Below are 12,609 nucleotides of genomic sequence, written 5' to 3'. Positions count from 1 at the left end.
TAGGCTTGCTGACCTCACTCTATATAGGCTCTGGTGCGGACCTCAGCCTGCCAGTATTCTACCGCCAGCAGATGGCAGCCAAGCATCTTGTACTGTGAGTTGAGGCCTGGTGAAGACAGAAATTTGGATGGGAAGCTCCCGAGGTGAAAGTCTTGTACTCTCTCCCTCGCTTGAACACAACCAGTGGAGCAGGTTTCTTCCCAGCTGGGGTCGCTAGAATTACCTCTCTTCCCCTTCCCTCTCAATGCTTCTTCTCTCCTCTGCCACTCCTCCTCAACAAGGCTTCCCTCCTTTCTCCTCCACCTGCTTGTTATTGGAAGTTTAAAAAAAGGCAGAACAAAAGTAACTTGCCATCTAAGGGGGAGTTATAGTAACTGATATTTTCTTCCCCTTGGTAGTGTGGTCAGGAACTACAGGCTGAGGCAGTAGAGGCAAGGGAAGAAGTGATGGCGTCTCTTCAGGAGCTCAGGAAGTAGTCAGTAGTTTACAAAACATGTGGATCGTGCTGTCAAACTGGAAGGAAGGAGGCTCTGTCAATCTTGTGCAGAGGAGAGAGAGAGGGGGGGGGGGGCAGGATGCGGAGTCATCTGTCCCAGGCAGCCGTATTGGCAAGGGCATCTGAGCCGCCACCACCCTAAAATTTCCCCATTACCTCCCGCTCCCTCATCTCATACACCTCGCTAAGATCACACACTCAGAAATGCACAGCTCATTCATTCTCATAATATAAATCCACACCATCCCTGTTATGGTAACAGTTGTTCTGGTTCGCAGAAATCTGTCCCATAATTCTGATACTTAAATTCTGTCTAATTAAATGACACAATTGAGGTGATGTGATTCACAACTATCATGGTTCCTTCTTCAGTTCAAAACAAATTAATAGGTTAAAGCAAGAGAGGACATTGCCTGATCATACAAGTGAAACATACGTCCAGACAATGGCTTTTGCTCTGAAGTGCTCAATGTGTTTTGACCTGATGGACAAACTCTACAAAACTAGTCAAGACATGTATCAGGTTAATCCAAGAAAGACATCCCCTTATCTATTTTTTTTTTTTTTATTAACCCTTATTTCCAGCATTCAAGTGGACTATTTTATCTAGAAAGAGAAATGAAAAACCAAGGTATGAATGAAATAGCCAAACAGACTGTAGCTTTTACTATATATAGTTTTTGCTTCCTAGCCTATTTTCAATCTTCACTCTCTCCCAACACCTTTCAGAACTCACTGCTGGCTCTGCCATGCTACCGGAGTTAATCAGCTAAGCTGTGCAGGTCTTATTTCTTTGGATCTCCAGAGTGTCATCCCGTCTAGCCATGCACAGTCTGTCCCATCGTGTTTAATGAAGTCTGCCCTGAACAATTCATTACCAGGCATTTTCAATGTTTGTTCTATACATTTTGTAAAACTTCTATATCCAAGGAACTACCAGACAGACGTTCAGGTATTATTTTATTAAACTCTCCTATGAGAAATTCCAGGTAAAAAGCAAAAACGCACCATGCTGATGCAAATACAGTAACCTAATGCCCATTAGGACATAAAAGGTAAGGCTACAGAATCTAGGATTAGATACTAGAATCAGGCTTGTTGTATTTTTTGGAGAAGATATTCCATTTGCAAGTTTAAATTTGGCTGTCCTTTTTTGGTCTTCTTGCTTAATATTTTATAAGTTTCCATTTTCTTTTGCTTGTACAACTTTTGCGCTTCTTCTCTCTCTCGCTGTCTCTTCGCTGCCTCCTGAAACAAAGCATGACAAAAAGAAACTGACACGGTCTTAGAAATAAAAGCCTTCAATATCTTAATAATTCAAAGGCTGGGCATACATTAAACAAAAAAAAACCAAAAAGCCAGAAGAGTAAAAAGATTTAAACTTGAAGAAAAAGATATTGATGGATTTGATGACATGGCTTAAAATTAGCACTTTCCCTACCTAATTCATCAAATCTGAGCTGATCACAATAACTGTATGGGGGCTGATGCAATACAGTGCGCTCAGCCGAGCACATCCACAACCCCTTATGCTATAAGGGGATTAAGTGCATCCAAAACACACGTTCATTCCCCTCCGTGAAACTAATAGCGCTCATCACTTGCAAATGCATGTTGATGAGGCTATTAACTATTCTCCCCAGATCCCCCCAAAAAACGTGTGCCCAATTTTACGCTCAGAAATTATCACCTGCCCGGAGCAAGCTTTAGTTTCTGAGCAGCCCAAAAAAGTGTATAGGAAAGCTTTTCTGAACTTCCTCTGACTTAATATTGTGGCAATATTAAGTCGGAGAAACCAAAAGGTTAAATAAAAAAAAATGTGCCGTCGTCAGGTTAGGAAAAGGGACACTCAATTAACGAGCATCTGTTTTCCTAACCCGCTGACAACCACCTCTCCTGAACGCCCACTGCCAAGGAGGCGTAGCGTTGCACATTTGACCCTAGTGCCTCCTTGGCAGTGTGACCCCTCATTTAAATATTCAATCTCGCGTCCAGGAGAGGTGCTGGGCACGCATTAGGAAAGTGGGTGCTCAACACCAAGAGCCCCTTTTTCCATGCTGATTTTTTGCATCGGCCCCTTTGTTCTTACTGCATGCTTTCCCATTATATAGTGCTCAAGGTACATTACAAACACTAAATGGCAAGCAACACATTGAAATAAAATAAAATACACAATCAACAAAAGTAATCTAATATTTAGAGAATGACCAGTTCCCAATCAATCATCTCAACTCTCTCCTTCTTCCATAGTCCTATTACAATATAGCTTCAAAATGACATTATTCCAAAATCAAAAGCAAAGGAAAAACAGCTGGTAGAATAACCAGGTCTTCACATCACACAGAAAGATCCAAGAATTCTGCTGCAAATTGCACTGGCTCAGGTAATGCATTTGAAATAGTCAGGACTACATCTAAAAGAATGCAATTCCCACTGGTTGGAATGCATTACCTATGAACCCGGTCTGGTTTTCAGAATTTCCACAATGATTATGAATGCATTGCACACAATAGAGTCAGCGCATGCAAACAAAGCTCATGCATTTTTGTTGCAGAAAATCCTGAAAAGCAGACTGGTTTGTGGCCCTTGAGAACCAAATTTGGGAGTCTCCTATCCTGGATTTTAAGGTTGAGAGCCTTTAAAGCAATAAAAAAGTAGTCAGACTCAAGAGGATTTCGGGTCTTCTTTCAACCATCACCTACAAAGCAAAAGGAATTTCTTCATGATAATGGGCCTAAAATGAAAGAGACAAAACACTTCTGCTGCCTTTGCTGAAAAGAACAGGAATTTTTGCAGCAAAAAGATCTCTATGCCAATTATAATGTGTTTCCTTGTTTATTGCAATATGTGAAACATTCACATCCTAGCCATGAAGATTAATCTCCTTTATTAAAATATCATCCAATTCAAAAAAAACACCTGCTGTAAGCAGGTGTCTGTTGCAATTTTATCTCCTAGTTTAATATTTGAAAAATGATTCATCTCTAACTCATTTTAAAATGTGCATGGCATAAATGAGCTGGTATATCAGAAGTTTACGTTTTCTTTGGCAATATATATGATTAATTCATGAACCAAGACATGGTGTTCTTTGTTTTGTTTTTGTAAAATACTACCACTTTAATTAGCTTTTTAATTGCTTAACTAGCTACACTTCAGAACTTTAAACAAAAGCATCTACATGTCTGCTGCTAAAGACATAACTCCTTTATCCCTCTTTCCCCAAAGAGGTCCCCCTGGGCGCTAGAGTTTCATCTCCTCCTACACAGGGCTGTAACGCTACTGCTTCAGATATAATCCTAGTTGCAGTACACCAAGCACCTTTAGCATTGTTTCCCAACCTAGTCCTGGAGAGACACATACAAACCACCAGTATGGGTTTCTGGACAGCTACAATGAATAAGCAAGACAACCTGGAAATCTTAGTGTATGCAAATTTTTCATGCATTTTCATTAGGGATCACCTGAAAATCAGACCAGTTAGGTGTTCCTCCAGAACAGGGTCGGGAACCACTGCCTCAGCAGAAACAACTTGTGACTTGAACCCCAAGCTTCTACAAGGATGGACACAATGCTATCACTAACCCACCTGACCAACATGTTATAATATATTTACTTCAATAAAGCAAACAAAATCCTGTACTCCAAAACTACTCTGATTTTGAGAGAATACTGGCAAATAGTTTGGCCCTTTGTATCGTATACCCATGCACTGCTGGAAAATAATCCAAGCTAGGCGTACCCTTTCAATTGAGAAAAACTTCTTAACATAGCCATTTTCCACTGGAATCTATTAGGATAGTCTGAAGGATGGAAAAATAATGCATTAGCCTATCACTAAGATAGGCAAGATAGGAAAATTGGTTCTTACCTGCTAATTTTCGTTCCTGTAGTACCACGGATCAGTCCAGGACAGCTGGGTTTTGCCTCCCCACCAGCAGATGGAGACAGAAGAAGACTTTGCGGACTCTGTCCTATACCCCTGAGGTGCCACCTAGTGTCTGCCAGTATGATTCAGTACCCAAGCAGAAAAAACAGATACAAAAAACCATAACTATCAACCATAAAACCACCTCCCTCGCAGAGCAGAGGATATGAACACACTCAACCGTATGTAACAAATAACGAAATGCAGAGACTAAAACTTGCATAGAGAATGATCAGCCACCAGCCAAGCGGACTCTCCATCGTCTTCCTGGGTGGGTCGTCTGGACTGATCCGTGCTACTACAGGAACGAAAATTAGCAGGTAAGAACCAATTTCCTTTCCCTGTACGTACCCGGATCAGTCCAGGACAGCTGGGATGTACCAAAGCTATCTCAGCCAGGGTGGGACTGAGAGAGTCCCGCTCGGAGCACACTGGCCCCAAAGGAACCGGGCTCTGGAGCCCAGACATCAAGCCGATAATGTCTTGCAAAGGTATGCGGAGACTGCCAGGTGGCCGCCCTACAAATTTCCTGTGGCGACACCTGCTGGCACTCCGCCCAAGAGGTCGACTGCAAGCGAGTAGAATGGGCCTTAAGGCCAGAAGGAAGGGGACGACCTTGAACCAGGTAAGCAGAAGAAATCGCCTCCTTCAACCATCGGGCAATCGTTGACTTAGATGCCTTCTGCCCTTTTTTGGGCCCACACCAAAGTACGAAGAGGTGGTCCGAAAGTCGAAAACCGTTCGTTACCTCTAAATAGCGTAACAGAGCCCTCTTCACGTCCAACTTCTGCAACTCCTTTGCCTCTGGAGAAGAAGAATCCACCCCCGCAAAGGAAGGAAGTTCCACAGACTGGTTCACATGAAAAGATGACACCACCTTCGGAGAAAAGGAACGATTCTCAGGGAGACTCCCGCCTCGGAAATCTGCAAAAAGGGCTCCCTGCACGACAGGGCCTGAAGCTCGGACACCCGTCTAGCGGAAGAAACCGCCACCAGAAAAACAGTCTTCAAGGTCAGATCCTTCAAAGTCACCCGACGCAATGGTTCAAAAGGAGCCGAACAAAGCGCTTTGAGTACCAGGTTTAATCTCCAAGAAGGACACGGACTCCGGACCGGAGGGCGAAGGTGCTTAACGCCCCGCAAAAAACGAACCACATGCGGGTGAGAAGCAAGAGGCACTCCCTGCACCTTCCCTCTGAAACTGCCCAGAGCCGCCACCTGCACCCGCAGCGAATTGAATGCCAAACCCTTGGCTAGTCCTGCCTGTAAGAAATCCAGAACTTCTGGAATAGACGCCTTGGCGGGCTGTACACAGTGGTTGATACACCAGGACTCAAAGACTCCCCAGACTCGGACATACGCCATAGACGTAGAAGTCTTGCGGGAACGTAAGAGCGTGGCCACCACCGCATCAGAGTAACCCTTACTCTTCAACCGACGCCTTTCATAAGCCATGCCGCTAGACAAAAGTGATCTGCCTCTGTGAAACAGACGGGCCCCTGCCACAGTAGCGTGGGAGACGGATGAAACCTCAGTGGACCGTCCACTCCAGAGCCAGAAGATCCGCGAACCACAGACGCCTTGGCCACTCCGGGGCCACTAGAATCACCTTTCCGGCGTGACTTTCGATGCGGCGCAGGACTTTGCCCACCAACGGCCATGGGGGAAACATGTACAGGAGAATGTTCCTGGGCCAGGGGAGGACCAGAGCGTCCACCCCCTCCGCCCCCGGTTACCGCCAACGACTGAAGAACAGAGGGGCCTTGGCGTTGTGGTACGTCGCCATCAGATCCATAGCCGGCGTGGACCACCGGTCGCACAGACGATGAAAGGCGGAGAGTTCCCACTCTCCGGGGTCTAGTTGGTGGCGACTGAGAAAATCCGCTTGGACGTTGTCCACACCGGCAATGTGAGACGCCGCTATCTGGTAAAGATGTGCCTCCGCCCAGCGGAGCAAAAGCTGTGCCTCCGCCGCCACCTGGTGCCGCCCTGACGATTGATGTATGCTACTGTCGTCGCATTGTCGGAGAGCACCCTCACCGACCTGCCCTCCACCAACGGTAGGAGGGCCTGAAGCGCTAAGCGAACCACTCTGGTCTCTAAGCGATTGATCGACCAGGAGGCCTCCTGCCTGGTCCACTGACCCTGGACAGACGTATCCTGACAAACCACTCCCCATCCGGAGAGGCTGGCATCCATGGTCACTACGGCCCAGCAGGGAGTCTCCAGGTCCATCCCCTGACGCAAGTTGTGCGGAGAAAGCCACCACTGCAGACTGGAACGCACCGTCCTCGACAGGGGAAGAACAGCGTTGTAAAGCTGCGAGCGAGTCTTCCAGAGGGACAACAAATCTGAATGAAGAGGACGCATATGTGCAAATGCCCATGGTACGAGATCGATGGTCGAGGCCATGAAGCTCAGGACCTGCAAATAATCCCAGGCCGTAGGATGAGAGAGAGATTGGAATTCCGACACCTGTTGCCTGAGTTTCCAAACTCTTTCCTCTGTCAGAAAGACCTTCCCTGAAACCGTATCGAAACAAGCCCCGAGGAATACCAAGTCCCGAGAGGGGGCCAGATGGCTCTTCGCGGGGTTGACCACCCATCCCAAGGAGCCCAACTTCCAGAGGACCCGTTGAACCGCGTCCCTGCAGAGACTTTCAGACTTCGCTCGAACCAACCAATCGTCCAAGACCAAGATCCCCTCCCGTCGCAAAGCGGCCGCAACTACCACCACCACCTTGGTGAATACCCGGGGAGCCATCGCCAGACCGAACGGAAGGGCGCAGAACTGAAAGTGGCGCCCCAGGACTGCAAACCGCAGGTATCTCTGATGGTCCGGACGGATGGGGATGTGGAAGTACGCCTCAGACAGGTCCAGAGAAGCCAAGAACTCCCCTTTGTGCACCGACACTATTACCGAGCGAAGCGTTTCCATCCGAAACCGGGGCACCTTCAGAGCGTGGTTTACGCGCTTCAGATCGAGGATGGGCCGGAAGGACCCGTCCTTTTTTGTAACCACGAAGTAAATGGAGTAGCGCCCACGCCGCAGCTGCCCCGCAGGCACCGGAACTATGGCCCCTAGATCTTGCAAGCGTTGCAGGGTGACCTGTACCGCCAAGCACTTCTGGCTGTACGCGCAAGGGGACACTATGTAATGGTCCCTGACTGGCCGTGCAAAATCTAAGGCGTAGCCGTGCTCTATTATGTCTAGGACCCATTGATCGGACGTCAGTTGGACCCACGCCTCCCGGAAAAGAGACAACCGTCCCCCGATCTTTGGAACGGAAGGGTGGGCCGGCCGCACTTCATTGTGTAGTTTTGGAGCTCCCATGGGCCTGGGGGGCACCACCCCTGGCTGGGCGACGGCCCCAAAAGGACTGATTCCAAGAAGACTGTCGGGGCGCGTTTTGACGAAAGGATGACCCGGTGGACCGAGAGGACCGGAAGCGACGATTCCCCCGAGAACGATTCCGCTGAGGAAAAGCACCTTTCGACCGGTATCTATCCTCCGGCAACCGGTGAACCTTGTTCTCACCCAGAGACTTAATCAGATTGTCCAACTGTTGTCTGAAGAGGAGCTTCCCCTTAAACGGCAAGGAACTCAGCTGCGCTTTGGAAGAGGTATCCGCCGCCCATTGCCTGAGCCATAGGAGCCTGCGGGCCGAAACCGCTGAGACCATCGTCCGGGCAGACGCTCTCAGGAGATCATACAGGGCGTCAGCGCTATACGCAACCGCCGCTTCCAGCCGACTAGCTCGCTCTGAACACCCGGTCAAAGGAAGACCTAACTCCAGGCAAGTTTTGAAGAAAATTAGTAAATTTAAAGTTTACCTGGTAAAACAGCAGGCTGGTCGAGGGTGAGTGGCCGAGACCCCCGGCATCACCCCGAGCCAAGGCAGAAATAGGGTCCCCAACCCTCTGCTCTGCAGCCTTGAATACCAGGGGGGTTGGTCCCACCAGGACCTGACAAACCCCTGGGAGGCTAGACGCTGCACTACTTGCCCGCCTGATGAAAACTTCCTAACTTTTTGTTTTTTTTTTAAACTAAAGGAACCTGTCCAGATCCCTAACAAACCACAAAAAAACGGGCAGCACTAAGCTAAGACAAACAAACCCCTAACTTAGTACCACAGAGAGACACTAGGCTTTGCACCTCCACCATCTGCTGGAGACAGAAGAATACTGGCAGACACTAGGTGGCACCTCAGGGGTATAGGACAGAGTCCACAAAGTCTTCTTCTGTCTCCATCTGCTGGTGGGGAGGCAAAACCCAGCTGTCCTGGACTGATCCGGGTATGTACAGGGAACCTTCCAGAGAAAGAGAATACATTTATATTTTAAAACAAGGTCCGTAGGAGACCATACTGAACTACAACACTGAAGCTGCATTTACCTTTACAAGCAGGGAGATGTGCCTCTCTTTTAAAGGGCAAACTAGCTGGCAGCATAATTGGTCTGCATCTTAGCTTACATATGGCAATGTTACGAGAAAAGGAAAGGAAAACATGCTAGCAACCTAAGAACTGTAAGACTGACTTGCAGAAGTGCCTAAACTCATTTCCTGGATACCAGGAGGCAGGATTTTGCCATGCTGAGCATTAATGTATTTCATTGGGACTGTCACACATGCTAAGCATTTATACAATAATGGAAAATGCACTGACAGCAAGCTCTGGTTATCTCCGACAGCAGGTGCTCATCATTAAGCTTGCCTTTTAAACATAAAAATGTATGTACAGACGATCCAATATCAAAAGCAGCAGTTTACAGCACATACAAATATCCGACGTAGTTTAATCTGTATTTAAGTTGTTTACTTGCAGTTTTGCAGCTGTCATGGCTGGGAAGGCTGGTTAGGAGTAATACCCTGTCAACATCAGGGCGAGGCTCTAGTGCAGAGCAGGGCAGAGACTTCCACCTATCCAGCCACCTTTCTCTTTGAGCTGGGCCTGCAGGTTCGCGTGGCCGACAGGACTTTTCTGACAAGGTGAATGGCAGGGCAGTCAGGGCACGCAAAGTCAGAAACCAAGCAGTGGTCAGGGCAGGCGAAGATCAGAGGCAAGGGCCAGAGCCAGTCTAAGTCAGCAATGAAGATCAGTCCAAGGAAGGCTGACTGGGAAGGCAAGGCAAAGTAAAGCAGGACAGACAGGAGTGGTAGGGGGGCAAGACTAGGAACATACAGGCAGGAACAAGGTAAACCACAAAGGCAGGAACAATGGCAAAACTGGAAGAAGGATGCAAGGCATGGTATGGACAGGCTAGGTAGGCCACCGGAAGGTCTGGACAAGACTAGGGCAAGACAGGGAACACACAGGCAAGATAGGCCATAGGGAAACCTAGACAAGGCAGGAACAAGGCACAGAAAAGGCTAGGCCACCGGGAGACCTAGACATTACATTGGAGGGCCACTGGCAAGAACACAGGACAGAACAAGACAAGAAAGTCTAAACAGGCTACACCGGGAACACAGTAAGACAAGACATGGTACACACAGGCGGGAAGGGCCACTGGGAGACCCAACCCGAGCAAGGACAAGACAAGAGATAGACAGGTTAGGCCACCAGGAGATTTAGATCCACAGGCAAGAAGGGCTATCGGGAAAACCAAAGAAAGCAGGAGGTCCAGAAATTGAGGCCTAAACAGGACAAAACAATGACAGGACAGGACCACAAGAAAGAGACACAGTATACACAGACACAGGCAAATAGGTATCAATGGCAAGTCAAGGTAAATAGGCAAAAAAGAACCTTAGATTAGGCAAGATACTCACAAGATGACCAAAGCAAAGAGCCAAGATGACTTGAGGATGAGGCCTCAACCTATAACTAAGGCAGGATTATATAGGACTGCCCTTGCTACATCATGTAGCCTTCAAAGCAGAAGCAGAGCATGGACCAATGAGAATCCCTACTGGCTAGGGAGCAGCCTAGCAGCCAAAATCGTGACAGTACCAGTTCAGGAAGAAGAAGCAAAACGTGGCATACTGTGTGGCAAGGGACTGAGATTTCTGATTCACCCATGATATTTGGGATTGATTCAAGACAAAAGGTATCTTGTCTTATTTTTCCTTCAATCTGCTACAGACGTGTTAATATGTTTATTGAAAAAAATTAAAGAATGCATTGATTCTATTAAGCAGTGGTCAATAACAGCAAGGTGCTATATATTTTTTAATACACAATGACTAGATTTTGTGGTGGTGGCAGTTCCACTAAAGAGCACTATTTTTCTCAATCCAAATAAAACACACAGGAGCAGACCTCACTAATCCTCGACTGCCACAAACATATCAGATTTTCAGGATACCCATATAAAAACATAAGATGTGCCATGCTGCATAAGGGGTCCATTGAGCCCAGCATCCTGTCTCAGACAGTGGACAATCCAGATCACCAGATCCATTCCATGTGGCTCACTCCCAGAGATAATGAATGGTTTCCTCTGGTCTACCAAACAATTGTTTATGAACTTTTCTTCTAGGAACTTGTCCAAACCCCTTTTAAATCTAGCAATGCTAGATGCATTGACCGCATCAAAAGAAATTCCACAGCTTGATGGTGCGCCAAGTAAAAAAAACAAACAAAAAAAAACTTTGTACAATTTGTTTGAATCTGCTATCCAGTTAGTTTCATGAGGTATCCCCTAGTCCTAGTATATTTGAAAGGGTAAACAGCTGCTCCCTATTTATCTGTTCCACTTCACTCATATTGTATAAAACTATCATATCCCATTCTCAGTCATCTCTTCTCCAAGCTGAAGAGACTTAACCTGTTTACCCTTTCATAAAGGAACTGTCCCATTCACTTGATCATTTTTGTTGCTCTTCTCTGTACGTTTTCTAGTTCCTCTATATCATTTTGGAGATGGGGAGACCAGAACTACATACAATTCTGAAGATGGTGTCACACCATGCATCTATAAAAAGGGCATTATGATTCTCAGTTTTGTTTTCTATTCCTTTTCAAATATTCAACATTTATTTGCTTTTTGTGGCTGCTGCCACACACTGGCCAAAGATTTCAAAGATATCATCCACAATGACTCCAAGATCCTTTTCCTGGGTGGTAAATCCTAATACAGGATCCAGCAAATTGAATCTATATAATTTGGATCATTCCCCCCCCCCCCCCTTGTGTCTCACTCAATTTATCCACATTAAATTTCATCTGTCATTTAGATACTTAGCTCCCTAGTCTGGCAAGGTTCTTCTGTAGCTGCTAACAATATGCTTATGTTTTAATTACTATGAATATTTTTGGGTCATCTGCAAGTTTCATCACTTCATTCATTTTTTCCCTTTTCGAGATCATTAATAAAGGTCCAGTCCAGATCCCTGAAGCACCTCACTACTTACCTCTTTTCACTGGGAGACCATTTAGTCCTTTTCTGTACTCTATCAGATTTCTACAAATATATTTGCATGCAAATTTTATGCATATTCATTGTAAATATCCTGAAAGCCAGATCTGTTTGTGGCATTTGAGGACTGGTATTGCGTCCTTCCCATATCCACATTCTATCTGAAGCAATATTTAACAATATTTTGATCCTGTAGGACTAGATCTTCTACTGGACTAAGTCAGCAGCAGCAGCAAATCGCATGGTCAGGTGAACCTCTTTTTCTGCAAGGCATTATCATGCTACCAAGGGTGCAGCCTTTCAAAAGACTGAGAGATTCAGAGGATGCTAGGCACACAACACGGGATGTACAATTTGGCCTGCTGAAAAGCAAGTTTACTTACCATAAGCACTGTTTTCTGTAGATAGCATAGAGATAGAGCCATATCTATTGCGGGCCCCACCTGTTGGAACAAACTACCTCCATACCTCCCGTCTCGAACCCTGCCCCAAAAACTTCAAAAAAAAAAGTAAAAGACCTGGCTATTCACCCAGGCCTTCCCAGAATAGGACCCCTCCTGCCTTACATCTCCCTCAACCTGCCTCGAATCCTACCTTATCCCCCCACCCCCCCGTCCCCTTCCACCCCTTCTCAACGCTCTCTCAGATACCTATTTTTAACTATTTATGCAATGTTGAATTTTTATCGCCTTTTGTTGTTGCTCTCCCAGTTTTCCGTTAACCTCTTTCTGTCTGTTCTCCTCTAGTTTTCCCTCCCTACCCCAGTTTTCCCCCTCCTGTTCGATGTAATTTCTATCTTTTGTTTGATATAAACCGATATGATG

The 12,609-nt window shown here is 46.5% G+C and overlaps 2 protein-coding genes across 2 annotated transcripts in view; one reads left to right on the top strand and one right to left on the bottom strand.

The window, feature by feature from the left end:
* The window catches only part of METTL25 (methyltransferase like 25), a 265,950-nt gene that overhangs the window by 34,688 nt on the left and 218,653 nt on the right, over positions 1 to 12,609 (top strand). The gene's annotated exons all lie outside the window — the stretch shown is intronic.
* CCDC59 (coiled-coil domain containing 59) overlaps positions 1,440 to 12,609 on the bottom strand; it is a 31,793-nt gene continuing 20,623 nt past the window's right edge. The window contains exon 4 of the mRNA XM_029597098.1: positions 1,440 to 1,744. Within this exon, the coding sequence (XP_029452958.1) occupies positions 1,586 to 1,744 (159 nt within the window). The 3' untranslated portion in view covers positions 1,440 to 1,585. The remainder of the gene's footprint in view (positions 1,745 to 12,609) is intronic.

This window comes from Rhinatrema bivittatum, chromosome 4 (genome assembly GCF_901001135.1).
Source record: "Rhinatrema bivittatum chromosome 4, aRhiBiv1.1, whole genome shotgun sequence".
Classification (NCBI taxonomy): domain Eukaryota; kingdom Metazoa; phylum Chordata; class Amphibia; order Gymnophiona; family Rhinatrematidae; genus Rhinatrema; species Rhinatrema bivittatum.
Note: the sequence above shows the minus strand (reverse complement) of the source record. Positions and strands in the feature narration are given on the sequence as shown.